Raw genomic sequence first — 22,302 nt, 5'->3', positions numbered from 1 at the left:
ATATTTTGTAGTGGCAGTGAACAGTCCTAGACAGTTGAGCCTTCCACCAGGGCTGTCGAAAACTGTGTGGGCGCTTGATAGTTGGGGCGAGCTTTTGAGGCGATGAGAGGTGTTGCCTGAAATTACACTGGCATCTGCACCAGTATCAATTTTGAAGCTGACAGAGGTACCGCAGATGTTTAGTTGGACAGTCCATGGCTTATTAGAATCAGTTACATAAAGATGTGTTGTTTTTATCTCACCCAGGAAGTGCCCCTCGTTGTAATTTTCATCCGGCCTTTCTCTTGTTATTTCGTTTACTCTTGCAGAGCGGCACACGGCTGCGAAGTGTCCAATTTTATGGCAGTTTCTGCATTTTGCTTGCCTGGCTGCACACAGCGTATTGTTCCTGTGATCCCATCCGCACCTGAAGCATTTAGATTCTGCAGCGCAGCCGTCGCGTTGCCCTGGGGCCCGCCGCCGCCCCGCGCCCTCTCTCTTCCTCTGTGTTGTTGGGAAGGCGCAGTGCGCACATTGTGTCTAACCTCACTCAGAGCTGCTGCATCCCTGCAGTCACAGGTACAACAATGTGCGACCTCACTCAGAAATGTTGCATCTCCTGTGTCAGCCTTAGCTTGCTGGTTAACTTGCCCCTTTATCTGCTGTGACTGTCTCACCATCTCCACGGCTTTCTCCAGTGTGAGGTCGGCTTTTAACTGTAGTTTCTCTGACATGTCTTTATCCAGGATCCCAACCACTAACTTGTAGCAAATTTTTCAATCTTCGCCAGACCAAACTGACAGGTCTCGGCCAGTTCAGAGTGTACGTATGTATTCCTCCGCGGACTCACCCTTCTTTTGCGAGCGGAGGTAAAACCGTGCTCGTTCGTGGATGACGTTAACTTTTGGAATGAAGTAATTATTTAGCTTTTCCAATACCGTGTCGCAGTCCTCCTCCTCAACGAACCGCAGTGTTAACACTTGTTTCGCTTCCTTGCCAAGCGCGTAGTGTGCTAACCTGCACAGCTCCATCCTCGAGGTTTAGCTTAGTTGCTAGCCAGTAACGCTGGAACCGCTGCCTCCACTCTTCGGGCGGGTGAAGTCAAAGTTGTCGGGAGGGTTAAACTTGGCCATATTCACCGCTTAACTTCTGACACCACGTTCTAAGTACGACCAAAGTAATAAATGACTCAATGTCCCTCAGCTGGAGAGGTGTTGTGTTTATTTCTCAGCCCGCAGAACTCTCACCAAAACTCCTCCCACTTCAGGCAAGTCTTAAAGGCATACACAGTGTTCACATGACAACCACTGACCTAATTGACCAAAACTCCCATTATTTCTCAGCATCAGAGGATCTTGGTTTACAGCTGTCAGTTGAGGGCAGGTGGGTGACACAAATTGATCTAAAAGGAGCTAAATCTAATCAAAGTTCATAAATGATGTAAGATTTAAACAAAAGGACAAAAAGATTTACTGAAATGACTGAAAAAGTGAGCAGGTTTTACTTCCTTCAGTGAGTTTCAAAAGGTGAAATCATACAGAAAAATGCTTCAGTTCAATTTATTACACATCAAATGAGTCACTGTTCTCTTCTTCAAAGGCTAAAAATATTTCATTTTGAATGTAACATGAAAGAAAGTTTAAGTGACAATTATTTGCACATACAAGGAAGAAAATACACGTATCAAATGTTTCTGCATCTGTCATAAAAAAAGGATTTTATGCTGCTGTAAAAACAAAAGCAACATGTAGTCCAGCAGAGATGTCTCTGAGGACCGAGTGATTCTCTTAACTTCTTCAGCTTTTGAAGACTCAGCTCAAATTTCGACATCACTCTCTTTGTCGTTGTCGTGGTCTCCATCATAGAACTCGTTTGCTGCTTCTGGCCTAAAGGACACACAACAATAAGTAAGTTAATGAAATCATGATCTGACGGTGAAGACTTGTAATTGAAGCAGCTACACAGCTGACCTTGTGTAGTTTTCCTCGGCTCCCCGCTCATCAGGGTCAGGCTCATCGTTACGCTCATAGCTCAGCATGTCAGATGGGACATCGTGGATCTGGACGCTGGGTGCGTGGTTCAACATCTTCAAGTTTTCAAAAACAGTCTGGCGGATCTGCTCCAGATACTGCATCGACATGTACACAGTGGGAAATGGTTAAAAACCACGTCTAACCTGGAAGACCCCGACTCCAGTAAGTCCAATAGAGAGCTCTTAGTGTTGATGCATTTACCTGTCTGGAGTTCTGGTTCTCTATCCGAGTGCTGACATCAGGATGTAGAGTGAAGTCTGGAGCAAAGTACTCAAAATACTCTGCGGAAGGGAGAAAAAGACATGTTGGGGAAAAAAAACTCGCATCCACACAACTCACAGTTCCACACATCCAGTGTAACTAAAGTTAGTCCTGAACTCAAGATAAAAATATAAATGCAGCTGATCTCGGATAACAGGGATTTGTTGTTGCAACTGAAAAAATGTAAAAAGATTCTCAAAACATTTCGCTCATGCACACAAAGTGAGAGAGTGAAACATGGTGACCAATCAGCCTCTAATGCAGCGCTGCTTTTGACTGTAACTACTGTACACAGTGAAATTTGTCACTCCTAGCTCCATCTGAACTTCTAGGGATGTGGATCTTACAACCACTCAAGATTCTATTTGATTCTGACTCTCAGGGTGACGATTCAATTCAGAATCTTCATAAAAAAGAATCTCAAATTGGACATGAATCCGTTTTTTCAGGCACCTCTAACGACTTCTTTGCAGAGCAAAGATCATGAGTCATGTTCTCACACTGTACGAGCCAATGTCCAGATGCGACCTGACTGCTCACTCTGTACATGTGGTAGCAACATGTCAGACCTGTGTTGTTGTTGTTGTTGTTGATGTCTTTTTTTTCTTCCCTCAACCCTTATTTGGAAAAAAAATGAACAAACACAAACATTGTTATTGATGTCTGTTGTCCTTTGGGCTTGCTGTAGGAGGACATGCAGAGGTTTATGGGGGTTGGAGAAGAAAGGCAAAAGAAAGGACGTAAAAAATGTTTTGGAATCCATTTTATTTCATGTAAACCTGGCAAACACACTTCGTTGACAATCCTTGTGTGCAGAGAAAAGTGTAAAAATAAAAATAAATGATGTGAGTTGATATGAAAAGAGCTGGGGAGCCGTGATGACACATGTGCTGTGTGAGAAGTTCTGGTACAATAACCGGTTGAAGAAATTCTGGAAAACGTGCATCCCTAAATAAAATTAATATTAATAAATAATAAAGATTTAAACATAAAAATGAGAAATAAATGTAAGGAAAGGGAAAGAGAAAATTAATTGGAAAGGGGTAATCAGTGGATCCTGGGAAAGGCGGAATTGGTATAAAGAACTGAATAAGGAGGGGGTCGTGATGAAAAAGAAAAATGTGCCTAAAAGAGGCATCACCTGGCAGACCGAGAGAGCGGCTCTGAGGTGGTGATTGACAGCACAAGGGCTGCTACAAACGATCATTTTAACAGTGGACTAATCAGGTTTTTTTGGTGATTAGTCGACTAATCGTGTCATGCATAAAGTAGAGCGTTATTGCACCAGGATGCAGCTGCTCTTATAAACCCATCATTAGCTTCTAGTTTGAAGTGCGATCAGTTATTGAAGGGGAGTGACTTTGTTAACACTAACGTAGCGGGATACAATACATCAGCATTTGTAATGGATGACTATCCATGCTTTCATTTCCTCTCATTTAGATGATTGTAATTCAGTCTTTACTTGTTTTAACAAATCAGATGTCAGTCATCTCCAGTTGGTCCAGAACGCTGCAGCGAGGCTTTTAACAGGAACCAATAGCAGGGCTCACATAACACCGGCTTTATCTTCTTTCCATTGGCTACCGGTCAAGTTTAGAATTGATTTTAAAATTTTAGTTTTGACTTTTAGAGCTCTTAATGGACAAGCTCCACATTATTGATCAGACCTTTTAATCCCTCACTCTTCTGGCCGCACTCTACGGTCCTCGGGTCAGAACCTACTGAAGGTCCCTAAGACCAGATTTAAAACTAGAGGGACCTGTCCTTTCAAGCTGTAGCTCCCGTCTCTTCGTGTGGCCGACTCCGTTGATTCTTTTAAACAGCAGCTGAAGACATGTTTATTTAGACAAGCTTTTATGTAAGTTGACCTTGTGCTCCTGTCCTGTTCTGCCTTTTTATGTATGTTGTGAAGCACTTTGTGATTTTATCTGTGCTATAAAAATAAAGTTTTACTTACTTACTTACTAATGTTAGGGCAAATATGTGGCATGCCTGTGCTAAAGGTAATGAAATCGCCACCACTGCTGTTGTTTCTACCGTCATACAAGCAACTCACTATTGATGTTGGCAGCTAACGGGAGGTAATTAGCTTACAGAGGCAACTGTCCCTCTTTGCCCTCCGCCACATCGTGCTTCCTTTAAAGGTGTTTGTGCATCATTGTTGTGCTCCTGTGAAAGGAGGTTTTGCACTGTGCGTGCTTCTGTTTTATCTTTCTAAAACGCTCTCAAACGTTTGAGCTATGTCACCAGCTCACCAGCGTCGTGTTTTTACAGTGACGCGACGGCTGACTTGGAAGGCGACCACTGTGCACGTTCCTCCAGCAGAAAGGAAGAAAGCAGCAGATGGTGCTGCAGCAGGCAAGATGGAAATACTAACCAATGCTTCATAGAATAAATGACGTCGACTGTTAAATTATTGTAGACCATTTTTTCTCTCAACAGCATCGTGACAAATCGACTAATTGTGGCAGCACTATACAGCACCCCCTCCAACCACGGCCGAGACCCAGCAGGAGTCCAGTGCAGTGCAGCCTCGAAGTACGGCACAGGCGTCACCCTGCACCTCTTAGCCATTCTCCATCAATGTGGAGCTGTTTAAAGCTGAAGATAGAGATATTATTACAGTTTTGGGCTGAAATATTACATTTTAAGTAAGTTGCACTAAACTGCCAAAATAATGTTTACACATGTCTACAGCACTATTAAGCTGCTTTTACAAAACAAGGTCGTCAATTTGCCACAACGGCGTGGCAGAGTCAAGGAGCCTTAGGTTATTTATGAGTGGTCAGACCGCAGCGGTAATGTGGTGCAATGGTGGTATAAAGGGGTTATGGGCGCGGTCTCAGCACTGTCACTGCACGCTTGCTTAGTATGAGGATTGCTGTAAAGACTCTGACACTAGTCAGTGACTCGATGCAATCTGTTGGGTTCCTTATATAAGAAACTTTTTAGTGACTGGCTTAATGAACTGAACTGTGTCTGAAATTGCGAGATTGATCAGAAAACGCTACTCATTCAGCGTTAATCCACACCTTCAGGAACCTCAAATGTCTCACATGTGGACCAGGACAACAAATATGCTAACAATGCTCAGAAGGAAGGGAAAAGGGGTTGTTTGTAAAATGGTTTGCGTTAATGAAGCTCTCATTACAGACTGAAGGTTTAGTAGCCCACATCACCATTTTGAAATGAGAAAACTATTTAGATAGAGGAACCGGCTGAGATGTTTTGGTCATAATCAGTCAGGAGGTGACCCTTGGGCCAACCTAGGGATTCCAGCAGAAGTGCTAGTAGAAATGAGTGAGGATGCTGCCCCCAAAACCCGAACCCTGAGAAGTGGAAGAGGACAATACAAATACTCCTCAAACGAGAAGACAAAATGTCCAGTTCAGATAGTTAGTCTAGCTTACCACTATAGGGCAGCTCATCACTGATGGATTCGTCCAATAGCAGAGACGTCTCAAAGGTCCTGCAGGACAAAAGCAATCTCCCATCAGCAATGCTGGACCCCCATTTTCACACATTCCTTTGTTCTGGCTGTGTCACTCACCAGCAGCGAGCTACATTCCTCACAGTGTATCCTCCTCCTCCCAAGACCAGCAGAGGAATCTTGAAACCTTTTACAAACTCCACACAGTCACTGAAATACACACACACACACACACGCACACACACACACACACACACACACACAGTATGCTACAAGTGATTCAGCAGGCAGCATGTCCACACCAATCAGATCTCATCTGGTGGCTGTTTTAAAACAAATCCTTTAATGTTTACAGTAAGCGGTCTCACCCGTGTCCCCGTATGCTTAAGTTGAAGCAGCCCAGTCTGTCACAGCCCAGAGAATCTGCTCCACACTGCACACACACACACACACACACACACACACACACACACACACACACACACACACACACACACACACACACACACACACACACACACACACACACACACACACACACACACACACACACGCACACGCACACACACACAAAATAAAGGATGGATCACATACAAGAAACACAACTGCTTCCAAATACTGAGAACGTTCATCTGACCTGCAGGACGATGCAAGTGGGCTGGTAGTAGTCCACCACCTGTTTGATAACCGGCTGGAACAACTGCCTGTAGCCTGAAACACACACACACACACGCACACACACACAGTGACTCAGCAGCACCACACAGAACAGAATACGTTTAAACGTGTACTCACTCTGGTCATCGATGCCGTCTCGAAGCGGAACATTAAGGCAGTAGTAGCGGCCGCTCTCTGCTCCCACTTCATACATGTCGCCTACATCAAACACACACGTCACGTCTTTAACTCCGTCCACACACATGACAATCAAAACACGAGCTGCAGTTACCTGTTCCAGGGAAAAAGTAGTTTCCGTATTTGTGGAAAGACACAGTCATGACTCGGTCTGTCAAGTAAAAGGCCTCCTGGACGCCGTCGCCATGGTGAATGTCGATGTCGATGTACAGAACTCTGGGATGATACCTACAACAAAAGTAGTGTTAAAGTCTGACAAACAGAAACGGATACACAGGAAAAGTCACACAGAGCTCATACTTCAGAAGCTCCAGGATACTGATAACGATGTCGTTGACGTAACAAAACCCAGAGGCCTGCAGACACAAACAGGAGGAGCAGCTCTGTGTTTAGAAACTCACCAGAAAAGGACAAGAATATAATAATATACAGGATTTTGACTGGACCTCAAACTTTTTGGCATGATGCAGCCCTCCAGCCCAGTTTATGGCAATGTCACAAATCTGAAAAACAAACCGAATCAGCATCAAAGATCAGGCGGATTCCAGGAAATCTGACAGCCTCCCGTCTGGGAGTAGCATCATCAGAACTAAGGATTAAAGCAGCAGCAACAAACCTAACAACCCTGCTTTAATAAAACTAAGACAAGAGTTTACATCCATGCTGTAGTTGTTTCTTAAAACACAGAACAGTTTTGTCACGTAGCGGGAAAACAGGTAACAAAACTGTTCTGTGTTTTAAGAAACAACTACAGCATGGAGTTAGAAATACGACACAGCAAGAACACACCTAAGATGTTCAAAGAGTTTACATGGACGGATAAAAATCTATGGATTATGGTGGTTTAGTAAAATCTGGTGCTTGAATGACTAATGAATCCTTTTCAAATGAGAGGAATGTCAAACACATTCTGAGTAAAAACAACAATTCACCATCTTTTATTTCCAGGTTATTACATTTTAGGATATAATAAATCAGACATGGTCCGATTCAGATCTAACACAACATCAGCTCAGTGGCCTCGTGGTAGAGTGTCCACCCTGGGATCGTGAGAGTGGGCTTCAAAACCCAGTTGGGTCATACCAAAGACTTTAAAAACGGGGCCCAATACCCGCCTGCTTGACACTCGGCTTTAAGGTGTTGGATTGGGGGGGTTAAACCATCAGACAGTTCCTGAGATAGCCACTGCTGCAGCTCATTGCTTCCATCGGGGATGGGTCAAATCCGGAGGACAATTTTCACCACACACCAGTGATTATGGGACTTTAACCAACTTTAACTTAATTTAAAATAAAATTATTAGTGATAAACTAAACCTCCCTCATGGTTCAACGGCTTGTAGAACCTCCTTTAGCAGCAAGAACTCGTTAGATGTTTCCCCTCAGTTTTACCAGTCTCTCACCTGGTTCTGGAGGAGTTCTGGTCCACTACATTAGTCTTAGTTTGGACATTGGTTTCGGCTCAGCTCTCTGAAGGTCCCACCACAACAAGATTCCAGACAGGTTCTGGTCTGGATTTTAACTGGACCATTGCAGATCTGTGATTCTGTTATTTCCCAGTGGTTCTTTTGCAGATCTGCTGCTGTGTTTGCATCATGGTTCTGTTTTATAACTCAGTCTGGTCCAAACTTCAGCTGTCAGACTGATGGACTACAGACGAGTTCATGGTGGAGCATGAACTCATCAGCCCTCCACCACCGTGCTGACAGCTGCTATCAGCTGTTTGGTTTTCTCCAAACGTGTAGCTGTGCATTATGGGTAGCCATGTCTTCTTTAGTCCCACCTGTTCAAAGGACATTGTTGTTGAAGTATTTTGGTTCATTCAACAGAAACTTTACAAACTCAAGTCCTGCGCCTTATGTTTTTACAGAGAACATGTTTTCTCCAGCAACTCTATTAGAACTGTTCATGCTTATACCAACTGTCCTGTCAGGAACTTTAGCCTTCTGAGATCTGTGGAGTCTGAGCATCGACCACTGGTCTTACAGTGAACCTGCTAGGATGCCCACACCAGCTGTCGGACATTTTTCACTTGTGAATGATCAGATGCTGTTACTTGATGTAGCCTGTATTAATTGACCTTTGCTCTAGGGCTGCCATGATTAGTCGACTCGTCACGACGGCAAACACAATAGTTGCGTTTACTTGATGAACATTTTTTTTTTATCTGGCCTGCTGTGGCATGTTCGGCTTCCTGCCTCTCTGCTCAGCTGCCGCTTCAGCTTCGAGGCGCATGCGCAGTAGTGGCCATCCAGATCAGCCTTGTTGTCCAGAAAAAGAAAACATGGCGAGTCGGCAACGTAGCTCAAAAGTTTAGGAGCATTATTTAAAGATAAAAGAATGGCACGTAGAGTGCAAACTCTGCAAAGGGAAACTCTCCTTTAACGGGAGCACATCAGCAATGCACGAGCACCTTAAAAGGAAGCACGTCATGGCGGAGAACAAAGGGTCGCCTTGGTAAGTTGACCTCTTGTTAGCTGCCAACATAGACGCGGTACCACCAGTAGCGGTGGCGATTTTATTACCTTCAGAACATGTTTGTATGTCACGTATTTTTGCTCCAATTACAAACGATAATGATTTATGATTTTATGGTCACGCTTTCTGGTGCCGCTGCATTTTGAACCAGCTGGAGTCTACTTAAAGATGACTAACCTAGGCCCAAGTAAGGAGAGTTGCAGTAGTCCAAACGACAGGAAACAAACAGATGGATGACATGCTCAAAAACTTCAGGAGGGAGATATTGTTTAACCTTTGCTAACAATCTTAGATGATAGAAACCTGTTTGGACTACTGAGCTCACCTGCCTCTTCAGCCCGAAAGACCCATCATGAAAAACTCCAAGATTTTTCACACAAGACTTTAACAAGGACGAGCAAGGTCCGACAGGACTGATCACATCATCCAGAAGATTCTTATTACCCAAAAGTAAAATCTCCGTCTTTGAGTTATTTCGCTTTAAGAAGTTGATGGACATGCATTGCTTAACCTCACACAAGCAGTCTAATAAGGAAACAATTTTGTCTGGGAAAAGAGGCAAGTAAATTTGAAAGTCATCAGCAAAACTGTGGAATGTGATATTGTATTTTTCAAAAAAAGAGCCTAGTGGCAACAAGTAAAGTGTGAAGAGTGTGGGTCAGAGGATGGAGCCTTGGGGAACTCCACTGGTCTGGGGTGCTGAAACAGAGGTGAAGGGGCCCAATTTCACTGAAAATGACCTGACCTGTAGGTAAGAACAAAACCACTGAAGGACAATATATTTGAGATCAACACCCAACTCCAGGCCAGACAGCTAAACGCTGTGGTCAATGGTGTCAAAGGCAGCTGACAAATCTAGTAATAATAAAGCGGCTGAATTTCCAGAATCACTAATTAAAAGCTGATTATTAAAAACACGTAAAAGAGAACTCTCAGTGCTATGACACATTTTAAAACCAGATTGGAATTTCTCTGAAATGTCATTTAGAGCCAAATAATCCCGTAGCTGAGAACGAACAACTTTCTCAAGGACTTTGGAAAGAAAACTAAGTTTAGAAATTGGCCTAAATTTGACAGACAGGTGGGATATAGATTGTGTTTATTTATGAGTGGATGGACAACAGCCTGTTTAAAACACTGTGGAACACAGCTGGAAGAAAGTGAACAGTTGATTGGCTTTTGGGTCGTGGAAGCAACACTACTGAAGGCTTGTTTGAGGAAAAGAGGCGGAAGACAATCCAGGGGGCAGTTAGAAGGTCTTAAGTGGCTGGCAATTGCTGACAGTTCTTCCCAATGCACAGGACAGAACAGCAACCAGGACGTAGAACATGGAGGATAAAAACTGAAGTCTGAAATAAACAAGTGAGGAGATAGAGGACCTGGTCTACAGAATTTTACCAGAAAAATAAAATCAGGAAGTTGTCACACAAACGCTGAGAAGGTACACCACCACCAACATTAACAGGATTAATTAAACTGTTTAAAACATTCCAAATGACATGAGGTCTGTGGCTGTTTGTTACCACAAACTGAGACATGATCTGGGATTTAGCTAATTTTACGGAATTATTAGAAGCCAACAAGCAGTCCTGGAGCATCTGCAGAGACACATGCAATCTGTCCTTTTTCCACTTTCTCTCAGCACGTCTGCATTCACGTCTGAGGTGCTGGTGGTGCCATTAAGCCATGGCGCAGGTTTTGATCTACAGCGCATAACTTTGAGAGGAGCCACAGAGTTTAAAATATCATTACAGGTTCTGTTAAAGCAGTCTGCCAGGTCATCAACACAATCAGATCCAGCGCCTATCCGTCCAGAGGTTGCAAAAGCGGCGGAAAAGTCCGACTCAGCTGCATCATTTAACATTCTTCTTCATGCTGGAGTGCACAGCTTCTCCACAGGACAAAACAGTTCAACAGTGAAAAGGACAGAAAAATGATCTGAGATCTGTTATTATCACTTACGTCCTGTCCGTGTCGTCGTCGTCGTCTTCCTCCGCTTATCCGGGTCCGGGTCGCGGGGGCAGCATCCCAATTAGGGAGCTCCAGGCCGTCCTCTCCCCGGCCTTGTCCACCAGCTCCTCCGGCAGGACCCCAAGGCGTTCCCGGACCAGATTGGAGATGTAACCTCTCCAACGTGTCCTGGGTCGACCCGGGGGCCTTCTGCCGGCAGGACATGCCCGAAACACCTCCCCGGGGAGGCGTCCAGGAGGCATCCTGACCAGATGCCCAAACCACCTCAACTGACTCCTCTCGATCCGGAGGAGCAGCGGTTCTACTCCGAGTCCCTCCCGAATGTCCGAGCTCCTCACCCTATCTCTAAGGCTGAGCCCGGCCACCCTACGGAGGAAACTCATTTCGGCCGCTTGTATCCGCGATCTTGTTCTTTCGGTCATTACCCAAAGCTCATGACCATAGGTGAGGATTGGGACGTAGATCGACCGGTAGATCGAGAGCCTGGCTTTCTGGCTCAGCTCCCTCTTCACCACGACAGATCGGCTCAGCGTCCGCATCACTGCAGACGCCGAACCAATCCGCCTGTCGATCTCCCGATCCCTCCTACCCTCACTCGTGAACAAGACCCCGAGATACTTAAACTCCTCCACTTGAGGTAGGACCTCTCCCCCGACCCGGAGGTGGCAAGCCACCCTTTTCCGGTCGAGAACCATGGTCTCAGATTTGGAGGTGCTGATCCTCATCCCAGCCGCTTCACACTCGGCCGCGAACCTACCCAGCAAGAGCTGAAGGTCAGAGCTGGATGAAGCTAGGAGGACCACATCATCCGCAAAAAGCAGAGACGAGATTCTCCTGCCACCAAACTCGACACACTCCACACCACGGCTGCGTCTAGAAATTCTGTCCATAAAAGTGATGAACAGAACCGGTGACAAAGGGCAGCCCTGGCGGAGTCCAACCCTCACTGGGAACAGGTCCGACTTACTACCGGCTATGCGGACCAAACTCACGCTCCTCTGGTAAAGGGACTGAATGGCCCTTAACAGAAAGCCACCCACCCCATACTCCTGGAGCGTCCCCCACAGGGTGCCCCTGGGGACACGGTCATAAGCCTTCTCCAAATCCACAAAGCACATGTGGATTGGTTGGGCAAACTCCCAACGTCCTGTCCGTGTGACAAAACTAAATCAAGTGTGTGGCTTGAGCAATCCTCCTCTATCTGCTTCCTCTTCAGCACATCCTGAGCTCCTTCAAAGGAATCTCCTACCATCTTTATGCAGATGACATCCAACTGTACATCTCCTTTAAGCCCCATGAGATGTCTAAGCTGCAGCTGTTCCACACCTGCTTAGACTCTATCAAAACCTGGATGGTGGGAGCTTTCTTCAGCTGAATGAAGATAAGACTGAGATCCTCATCTGTGCCCCAGACAAGCTGGTTCCCAAAGTCAGAGACTCTCTTGGTCAGCTTGCTTCTCACACCAAACCTTCTGTCAGGAATCTTGGTGTGACCTTTGACCCAGATATCGCCCTGCATTCTAATGTCATTTCCTTGCCACCATGCCTCTACATTTTTTTTCTATCATTTTTGTGAACGATTTACTTTTGGCTTTAGGTACCTACCTCCATCTGACTGTAGCATGTGTATTAACACATTACAAGATGTTTGATAAGCCATCATCTTGTCTTTATTATTAGATGGCACATAGTTGATAACACTTCACACTAGAAGCTAATGATGGTTTATTAGAGCATCCTGGTGAAATAAGCTAAACTTTTATGAATGACACGATTAGTCGACTATTAAAAGAGTCGTTTGTGGCAGACCTACTTCGCTCGTGCTGATATTTGCAGGAAACGTCCACTTTTAGGGTCCGGGTTTAATTCCTTGATTTTATGTTTTATGATCTTCTTTTATTTTTGTACATCGCTTTGGTCAGCTGCTTTTCTTGGTATATAGTGCTTTATAAACGTGCCTTGATTTTTTTCATGCATCTTTTCCATTTTGCTTATTTAACTATGATATAGCTGAACCTTTTATGTGGTTTGTTCACTTGAGGTTTGATTTGAAACTAATGGTAATTCCAGCTTCAGTCCTGATGTATGAAACACAGACATATACGTAAAACACTTAAGTTAAAGTTTAAAAGTTAAAGTCCCACTAGCTGTCACACACACTGGTGTGTGTGACATTTGTTCTCCGCATTTGACCCATCCCCTGGAGAGCTGAGACCTGCAGACACAGCTGCGCTCGGGAACCATTTGGTGGTTTAATTCACCAATCCAGGCCCTTAATGCTGAGTGTCAAGCAGGGAGGCATGAACCCCGATCTCCCAGTCGCAGGGCAGACACTCATACCACTAGGCCACTGAGCTGCTTAACTGAAATGAATTAGAATTGAAAGAAAGAGACTGTAGCATTTGATCAGTCAGTGTTAACTAAAAATATGAGACTCAAGACATCAATTCTGACGATATGATTATCTGACACACACCTGCATCTGGTCAGACTTTCTCACAGGGAAAGGCAAAAGGTGGACCTACAAATTAACTAAGGCAACAAATAAATAAGCACTTTGGAACTAGTCGATAAATTGCTCATTCAGGATATCTGTGTGTTCGTATACATTACCTTATGGTTAAGCTGTGTTGCTCCCTGTAAAGATGCTCCCGTGTATCTTGAACAGAACTCAAACAAACCCGGAAACACGGGACTGAAATGCAAAAAATAAAAAAATTCAGACTTATCAAGGGTGTGAGATTTTAAAGCATAACTAAACTGAGAAGACAGCTGAAAACACTTGAGCATGATTCAAACAATCATTTGAGTGTATCTGCACGATAAAAGTCAGCAGCACTTGCCAGTCATCTCCCACGTTGAATGCGTTGAGACTCTTCGTGAAGCCCTGCATGTTGTTGGGGCTGACCTTTTGCAGGAAGTCGATGTATTCTTCAGAATGGAACCGACACATGTCGTGCTGAGAAGCTTTGTAGGGCTTGAAAACCTAATCAGGTACCAAAATCTTCAGTAAGGTATCATTTTATCACTTCTACGTGGTGAAGAGCACCATTAGACTCTGAATCACCATTTGCTGCTCACCATCATTTTCTTGTAGAGTCCATAGTGCAACACCAAGCTGTGAGTGAGCGACAGACGGTGAGGTTTCATGGGGTGACCGGCACCTAAAGGAGACATGGTTCAACTTTGTTTTTTGTTTTTTTTAAGCCGATCTAAACAATTTTGCATAATTTCAGAACAGAACAACGTGTAGTAAAACAGGCAAAACCTTAGGATGAAACTGTAACTGTGTTATGAGCTGAGATTGTTTCTGATGAGGATCTGGTGAACAGTTCGAGGTTCTACGTAAGATGAATTATTCTCTTCTGCCAGATGTGTTGTATTTGTTTTTCAATTTGTCAGAACTTATAAATGCTGTTTTGTATGTATATAAGTATATACACGCACACACACACACACACACACACACACATATATATATATATGTATATGTGTGTGTATATATATATATATATTTATATACACACACATATACATATATATGTATATGTGTGTATATATATATATATATATATATTTATATACACACACATATACATATATATATATACACATATGTGTGTGTATATATATATATATATTTATATACACACACATATACATATATATGTGTGTGTATATATATATATATATATTTATATACACACACATATACATATATATATATATATATATACACATATGTGTGTGTATATTAGGACTGGGCAATAAATAAAAAATTTATCGAAATTTCTCTTATTGTGATCATTTTTCCCATGTCAATACATTTGAAAATCAAAAATTAAAAGATGTGTGTAGGTTGGCAACGTTAGTGTCCCTTTCACCCTCTCAGGCTCAAAGTAAGTTTTGATAAAAGGACGAACTACTAAGTCCTTCATGGGTACTTCTGATTTAAAAAATGCTCATAAAATATGTATGTGGAGTAACCAGGTTGGTAGGTTTTAACGTTGCAAATCTGCAACGCCTGCCTCCAGAGGGTTAGGAAGCTGTACCACCTTGAGTCACGCAGAAATGTGACACAACGTAACATGTGACAGCCCCATCTAGTGGACAACTTTTGTTTCTGCGCCTACCTGTAGCTATCATCCATTTATTGTTATCAATCCTCAATATATCGTGATATTAATTTCAGGCCATATCGCCCAGCCCTTTCATATATATATATATATATGTATATATAATGTTGCCAACCTGAACCTACACACATCCTTAAATTTTTTTATTATCAAATTTCCTGACATGGGAAAAATGATCACAATAAGAGTCCGACATTTCTATAACGATACATTTTTTATTTATTGCCCAGCCCTAATGGTAAAAATGGCCGGCATTTATAAAGCATTTTCTAGAGTTCTACAACCCCTCAAGAAACTTTACAACTAAACAGTTATTCACTCACATTCTTACACACACACACACGTTTATGAAAATAGGACAAAATTTCGTCCTCCACTGCGCTCACCTGTTATATATAACTCCAGACCAGTTCCCAATAGGGATGGGTGATAGTCTCAAAATTAGTTCACAGTACTCATGCAGAAACAATAGTTGTGATTATAAACATACATGTCTTCTCTGTGAACTACTGTGCACAATAACTGTGTCAATTTATAAGGTATAATGGAATCTAAAACCGGCTGCACAGTGGTTAGAGCTGTTGCCTTGTAGCGAGAAGGGTTCGCTTCCCGGCCTGGGATCTTTCTGCATGGAGTTTGCGTGTTCTCCCTGTGCATGCGTGGGTTCTCTCCGGGTTCTCCGGCTTCCTCCCACAGTCCAAAAACATGACTGTTAAGTTGATTGGTCTGTCTAAATTGCCCCTAGGTGTGTGTGTGTGTGTGTGTGTGTGTGTGTGTGCATGATTGTTTGTCCTGTATGTCTCTGTGTTGCCCTGCGATGGACTGGCTCTCTGTCCAGGGTGTACCCCGGCTGATTGCCCGTTGACCCCCCCCCCCCCCCCCCCCCCCCCCACGCGACCCTGCGTGGACAAAGCGGGTTCAGAAAATGGATGGATGGAATCTAAAACCTACAAGATGCTGACCCTGCAGAAGATCACTAAGATCACTAATGCAAACATTACTTCTGGCATTTATTTCTCCATAAAACTTTAAACCAAGTATAACCACGGCTGAACAATTAAACTGCACTTCTGAACTAGAACTTTAGATACAAATATAAACAATGATCAGTAATAACAAAAAATAAATACATTTTCTCTTGGAATAAACCTAACATGCAAAAGCATCATTCACTTCCATGCGGTGCTCTTCCTACCTGGTATAAGCTTGACTTTAGACCCTTACTTTCTGAACCGTTGACCCTTGAATAGATCTAAAGTGAAGATGATGACTAATGGCGCTTTAACTTTATAATTTAGTTAATAATCTAACCTGAATCAAAACTGCACTACTGATCCCAACTAACGGTAAAGAAGACTCACGAAAAGGCATTATCCAAGTGCTGACCTGTTACTTAGTTTTATTTTTGAACTACGTAATTAAAATAGTTCAGGAATATTTGTTCTGGTGTAAGAAACAATAGCACCTTCCGGTTGAGCCTAAACATATTAATCTGACAGGAATACAGGAAAATTAACGTCAATTTTAAAGTATGAAAGCTGCAGAGAATATTATTTTTAAAAGCACCATTATATTTGCAAAAGCACCCATAAATTGCATCACAGGAAAGTATAAAATATTTTTAAAAAAGCATTTTTTTTTGTGTGAACTATTAGCATGTAACTGGCTAACTAGCTAACGCCTCTACGGATTGATTTACTATGAGGATCAATCTCACCATAATGAAAGTTTCCCACGTCCGGGTCATAAAAATAAGATGTCCGGTTGGTCATTATGAAAGTAGGATGATATGGATTTATGTGAAATCCAACTCTTATTTCAGAAGCTTAGCTTGCTGCATTTTCTTTCATTAGCGGCTAGGCGGTATACGTCATCACTAGGGGACGGCGATGTCGGTAATACGTAAGGAGTAACAGCGTCGCTGCCATATTGGATGGGTTCCACACACTCCAAACCTAACTGCAGTCAACCACCCACAACATGTTCACTATTGAAAACAGATCACGTGCGATTACTATTGACTTTTCTAGCCTACCTAATGGGATTTTATATTTTAATTTAATTAATTTATTTTGTTTAATTATATTTATTTTTTAAATATCATGCAATACCATGTGTCTGATTTTGTGAAAAAGCTTGATAAAATGTGTTTTTGTAGTTGGGTAAGCACCTTCCTCAGCAATGCACTGGGGGTGAATAGAGACCCATTTAGATGGTGGCCGGCCACAACGGTAGCTCCCAGAGGCAGTGTCAGTTCATGGGGCATTTACGATGATGTCAGCAAGATGCTTTTTCTAAAACTTTATTTGCAAATACAAATTAACAAATACAAACTCTTGCTGGGAGAACACTGATACATCAAAATAACAGGCCATAACCAACAACGAACAAACAAGGCTTAAACAAAACAAATATAACATATACATGTCTTAAAATAGTTATAATTATTGTCCAGGTCTCAGCATTCGTGTTTGTTTCAGCAATGTCAGTAGGAAGAAAAAAATAAAACTATAAAAATCACGAGGCGCTTCACAGGAACAAAATATGCAAAAATAATTACTAAATTATTTCATAATAAAATTTCAGAAATAAGGAATCATTAAAAGTGCGAAGGAAGAATTAAAAAAAATAATAAGGAAAGTTAATTGCGGTTTTCCAAGATAGACAAAATTGGTAGAAACAGCAGCATGAATAGAAGGTAGTGAGGAAGAATCAGCGGGAGGTCACGCAAAAGCCAGCTTGAACAGGTGAGTCTTCAGCTGCTTTTTATAGGAGACCACGGAGTCCAGTGATCTCAGTCTCGGGGGAGAGAGTTCCAGAGTCTGGGGGACATAGCAGTAAATGATCTGTCACCTTTGGTCTTTAGCCTGGTGCGCTACACAACCAGTAGACTTTGGTCACTGGACCTCAGGGACCTGCTGGGGGTGTAGGGACTGAGAAGATCACCAATGTATGATGGTGCAATTTATGATTATGGCCCTATAACCCATTGCCCTGGGTTGTAGGGCCACCACCACCACCCAGCTCCACCGTGGTCAGAGTCTGGACACGCAGATCTCCAACTGCTGCGGAGGAGCAGAGCGTGGACTTGCGGGGCCCGGGCACCTGGCTCCAAATTGCTGCAGTCTGAGGCTGTGCTTTGTCCTGTGGAACTCTCTGAGGGAAACCACAGAAACTCTACAACCCAGTGGGTTGACGTGTGCTTCACGTAAGAGTTGCTTAACTGCATTTTTTCTGGATAAAACTGCTCACAAACCTCTGTTACCTTAATTTAGCTTGTAGCTGGGAGCAATAGAAAACTGAGATCCTCAAAATTCTGCTCTCAGTTACACCTCTTTGTCCATATTTGTATTGTCCGGGAGAGTGAAGCCATGTGATACAGCCAAGATGGTGGTGATCGGAATCACCCACTAGGCTTCAAGTCAACACCTAAGTAAGCTACACTGAACAAAAACTATAAAAGCAATACTTTTGTTTTTCTCCCATTTTTCATGAGCTGAACTCAAACATCTGAATCTTTTTCTACATACACAAAAACCCATGACTCAAATATTTTTCTGAAATCTGTCTACATGTGTTAGTGAACACTTTTTCTTTACCAAAATAATCCATCCCACCTCACAGGTGTGGCATATCAAGGGGCTGATTAGACAGCATAAATAATGTACAGGTGTGCCTTAGTCTACCAACAATAAAAGGCCACCCTGAAATGTGAGGTTTGATTAAAAAGCACAATGCCACAGACGTCGCAACCTTTGAGGGGCATGCAATTGGCATGCTGACGGCAGGAATGTCTACCAGAGATGTTGCCCGTGAAACAAAAGTTAATTTCTCTGCCATAAGCCATCTCCAAAGGCGTTTCAGAGAATTTGACATTATATCCAACCAGCCTCACAACTGCAGACCACACATCCAGTGTAGAGCTTTCCTGTGAAAGGATCATGATTATATGTGTGTTACGAATGTAGTGCCTTTCATAGCATTTTTGTATACTAAGCTGTAATTTATCACGAGTAATTACTTATCATTCATTTGAGTTTGGATTAATTACGGACAGGGAATGTGTTATAAGTTTGTCCATGATGTAGATCAGGGCTATTCAAGTTCGGCCCTCAAGGGCCGGTATCCAGCACGTTTTGGTGATTAAGTGGTTGAGTCACATTTGCAGCAGCACATCGACCTCTGCAAAAGCCTGTTAATCACCTGCTGATTGAAATCAGGTGTGTTGAAGCAGGGTTAAAACTAAAATGTGCTGGACACCGGCCCTTGAGGCCCAGAATTAAATGGCCCTGATGTAGATATTGACTGCTTTTATTGGCTTGCCTAACTTTAGTGCGTATGCGCAGAGCCTAAGTTTCGTTTAGTCACCTGATGGTCAGGGATGAGATGCAGCACTGGTGAGTACAATAATTAGTTGTAATGTTAGTTGGTCATTTCTTTTGTTAATACGAGTGCACGTGTGTATGTATGTTTCATTACAGATTTACAACCTGATCATTAGTCACTACCAATATTTGCAATTAACTCACAAGTTAATTTGAGACGTGAATTGAGGACGCAACTGTTGTGCTAAAAAGGGTTGCGAGACCTTTAGCCGCTAAGGCTGCGCAAATGTTGTGTGTTGTCCTGTCGAACGTCAAGAAAGGAGTGAACATGATTGAGTTGTGTCCGCTATACTCTCCCTGACACCCCTTTCAGTTGGTGACATCTCTCGCTATAGCAATTAGCTGAGAAGACAACTGAACAGTTGTAAACTACCTTTAGAACCGTGTTAATTAGTGTACGGGCCCAAGCGGATAAAAAAAGCACATGGACGGTCACGCAACGGGGAGAAACAGTAATTATAGTGTCGAACCTGTCGGCATGCTACAAAATGGTGGACAACGAATCCGACATGGAGGATGTGAGAAGAAGACGCCCGAATGCGCAACACATCTTTATGACGTGCATAAATCGAGGTAAGTGCTAACCATCTGAAGTTGAGTTGACAAACAAGTTAGCAAAGCTAAAGGATGAATACAACGGGCTTCTGGATGTCACGGTCTGGGTTTTTTTTTCACACACTAATTGGTGTAGAGTCTCATCTCTCCTCTGCAGGTGGGCGTGCCTGGAAGTTGGGAGGCTGCAGGTAATCTGCTGATTAGCTGGCCAGGGATATTTAAGCTCCTGAGAGACGCCTTCACTTCGCTGGATGATTAACTCAACTTGGGTATTTCTCCTAACAGCCAAATCCAAACTAAGCTTTGATTTTGAGAATTTCTGGGTTATGGATTTTTGATTTTTTGAGATCTGTGTTTTTGACTGCTTGTTTTGCCTCCTGCAGATATCACCTATCAGTTCACCTCGTTTGCTGCTACCAACCTGGTTTCTTCACTGTCCACTCGTCTCTCAGCGTCCTCCTCTGGTCTTCCCACTCCAGGCTGCCCACCCTCCCTCCTGGATCACCATTACCCTTCATGCTCAGCTCCCTCCTCATTTGGACTCCAAGCTCATCAGCCTCCAGTAAGCCTCCTGCCCTCCCCAGACCGGTCACTCCTCCCTCTCTCACGAGGTCTCACCTCCAACCTGTAAGTTCCATCAGATCCAACATTCAGATTTCCGAGTGCCAGACCTAACTCTCCCTGTTCCTCCAGGATTCTCCACACCCGAACCTCGCTTCTCTGCCGAATACTGCTAGACTTCCTAGCAGCTCCTTCTGTTCTCCTTTTCTAATAAATTATTGTTTGCGATCTTCTTTGACTCTGTGGACTGATTCTGTATGTCGTGGGTTAGGCATCTACCACACAACATGACACTGGATGCCAACAGTGAATATGTTGAAGCGCAGAGTCTGAAGACATTACAAACAGTAACAAAGAACAGCGAGATTACCTGGCTATGAGAGATGCCAGTGAGCTAAAGTTTTCGGAAATGAGAGAAAATTTATGGAATTATTATGGTCAAAATATGCGGCTCAAGACATTGACGCTCTCAGAGCACAGATTAAATCAGCTCTTGAGCGTTCTGCTGTTCTTGGAGACAGTAAAGTAGTTCCATGAGTACAGCAAGGAGTTGAGAGTAATAAGCTGGATAGAAAACTCCAAGAGTTAAGAGAGGGTGTGTGAGCTTGGAGAGATTATCGTCCATGTGGAAAAGAAAAATGGTCATTATTCCTAGCATTAAAAGAAAAGGAGCAGCTCGTGGATGAGTGGGCGAGCAGACGTGATAATGAGATCATACAGAAGGGTGGGAATTGGTTGGGGAAAGGAGAAAATGAAAGTGACGGCGGCAACAATGCAGTAGATGTGACAATGCAACCGCGTTCGAGAATCAACTGCACAACTGTGCTAGTAAGGCAAGGTGGAGAAACGAGGGCCCGGGTGGGATTCGATCCCGAGACTCCCGGGTGAGAGTCACGTGCGCTTACCAGTCAGCCAAAGGGACATCACCTAGGCCAAGTAGCCAGGGCGCATGATCAATCGGGACACTGTGACAGGGCACTCACACTGCCACATCTTACCCTCTCCTTCCACAAGCACGTCCTCGTGCTCCCGTGCAGGGTGCCACAAACTTCACATCCATGGACCTACTTGACAGTACTACATGGATCCTGGCAACAATGCCAAATATCAAGTTGGGCCCCCTGGGGGCTCGACCATAGCTGGAGCTGGGGTTCCACCCTCCCAGATTCGAAGGGAGAAAAAAATATAATATATATACTTTATATTAGTGTTTCAGTTTTGCTTAATTATGTAGGTCTACATGCATTCTTACTTATTTACATATCATTTTCATCAGCTGTCTCTCATTAAACAGTGAATTTCCTTCTAAAGAATTAGCAATATCACTGCTGGAAAAAGCAGGAAATGCACATGCTGAAAGGTGTTAATCTCCTTTTCCCTATTACTCCCTTAAAGTGTGTTTATTTATTCTAAAATTTTATTTGATGATAACATTCAAATTTGGATTTCTAATTAAATTTCCATGTTGTGTCAAAGCTTTACATAACTACATTTTCAGCTGTCTTTCCTCTTGAAATCAAGTATTTTTGTAAGACTGACAAAAATTAAGGATTCACTGCTCACAAGGTGACTTCTTTATTAAGTCTCCATGGCTTCATCATAGACACAAAATGAATAAGCACACAGTTAAAACCGGAGTCAGTTAGGGTCAGGGCTG

At 43.2% G+C, this 22,302-nt stretch overlaps 1 protein-coding gene and 1 long non-coding RNA gene across 3 annotated transcripts in view; one reads left to right on the top strand and one right to left on the bottom strand.

The window, feature by feature from the left end:
• Positions 1-1,183: 1,183 nt before the first annotated feature.
• Positions 1,184-22,302, bottom strand: part of hdac3 (histone deacetylase 3) — a 32,720-nt gene continuing 11,601 nt past the window's right edge. Inside the window, exons 1-15 of one of the 2 annotated variants that reach the window (XM_015942750.3) lie at positions 16,862-17,037; positions 14,090-14,172; positions 13,852-13,994; positions 13,622-13,703; positions 7,008-7,064; positions 6,862-6,917; positions 6,656-6,789; positions 6,502-6,582; positions 6,344-6,417; positions 6,075-6,139; positions 5,827-5,916; positions 5,687-5,745; positions 2,214-2,293; positions 1,950-2,107; positions 1,184-1,865 (exon numbers count right to left, since the gene is read on the bottom strand). In XM_015942750.3, coding sequence (XP_015798236.1) covers positions 1,796-1,865; positions 1,950-2,107; positions 2,214-2,293; positions 5,687-5,745; positions 5,827-5,916; positions 6,075-6,139; positions 6,344-6,417; positions 6,502-6,582; positions 6,656-6,789; positions 6,862-6,917; positions 7,008-7,064; positions 13,622-13,703; positions 13,852-13,994; positions 14,090-14,172; positions 16,862-16,916 — 1,287 coding nt within the window. In that variant the 5' untranslated portion in view covers positions 16,917-17,037 and the 3' untranslated portion in view covers positions 1,184-1,795. Of the gene's footprint in view, positions 1,866-1,949; positions 2,108-2,213; positions 2,294-5,686; positions 5,746-5,826; positions 5,917-6,074; positions 6,140-6,343; positions 6,418-6,501; positions 6,583-6,655; positions 6,790-6,861; positions 6,918-7,007; positions 7,065-13,621; positions 13,704-13,851; positions 13,995-14,089; positions 14,173-16,861; positions 17,038-22,302 lie in introns of those variants that run through there. The other variant, XM_070552595.1, reaches the window with a different exon arrangement.
• Positions 20,210-20,878, top strand: LOC139070749 (uncharacterized). Its single transcript, XR_011521223.1, has 2 exons — positions 20,210-20,353; positions 20,468-20,878. It is a non-coding gene; the product is annotated as an uncharacterized lncRNA (long non-coding RNA).

Source organism: Nothobranchius furzeri, chromosome 1, assembly GCF_043380555.1.
Source record: "Nothobranchius furzeri strain GRZ-AD chromosome 1, NfurGRZ-RIMD1, whole genome shotgun sequence".
Lineage (NCBI taxonomy): Eukaryota > Metazoa > Chordata > Actinopteri > Cyprinodontiformes > Nothobranchiidae > Nothobranchius > Nothobranchius furzeri.
This window is presented reverse-complemented; position numbering and strand designations above follow the sequence as displayed.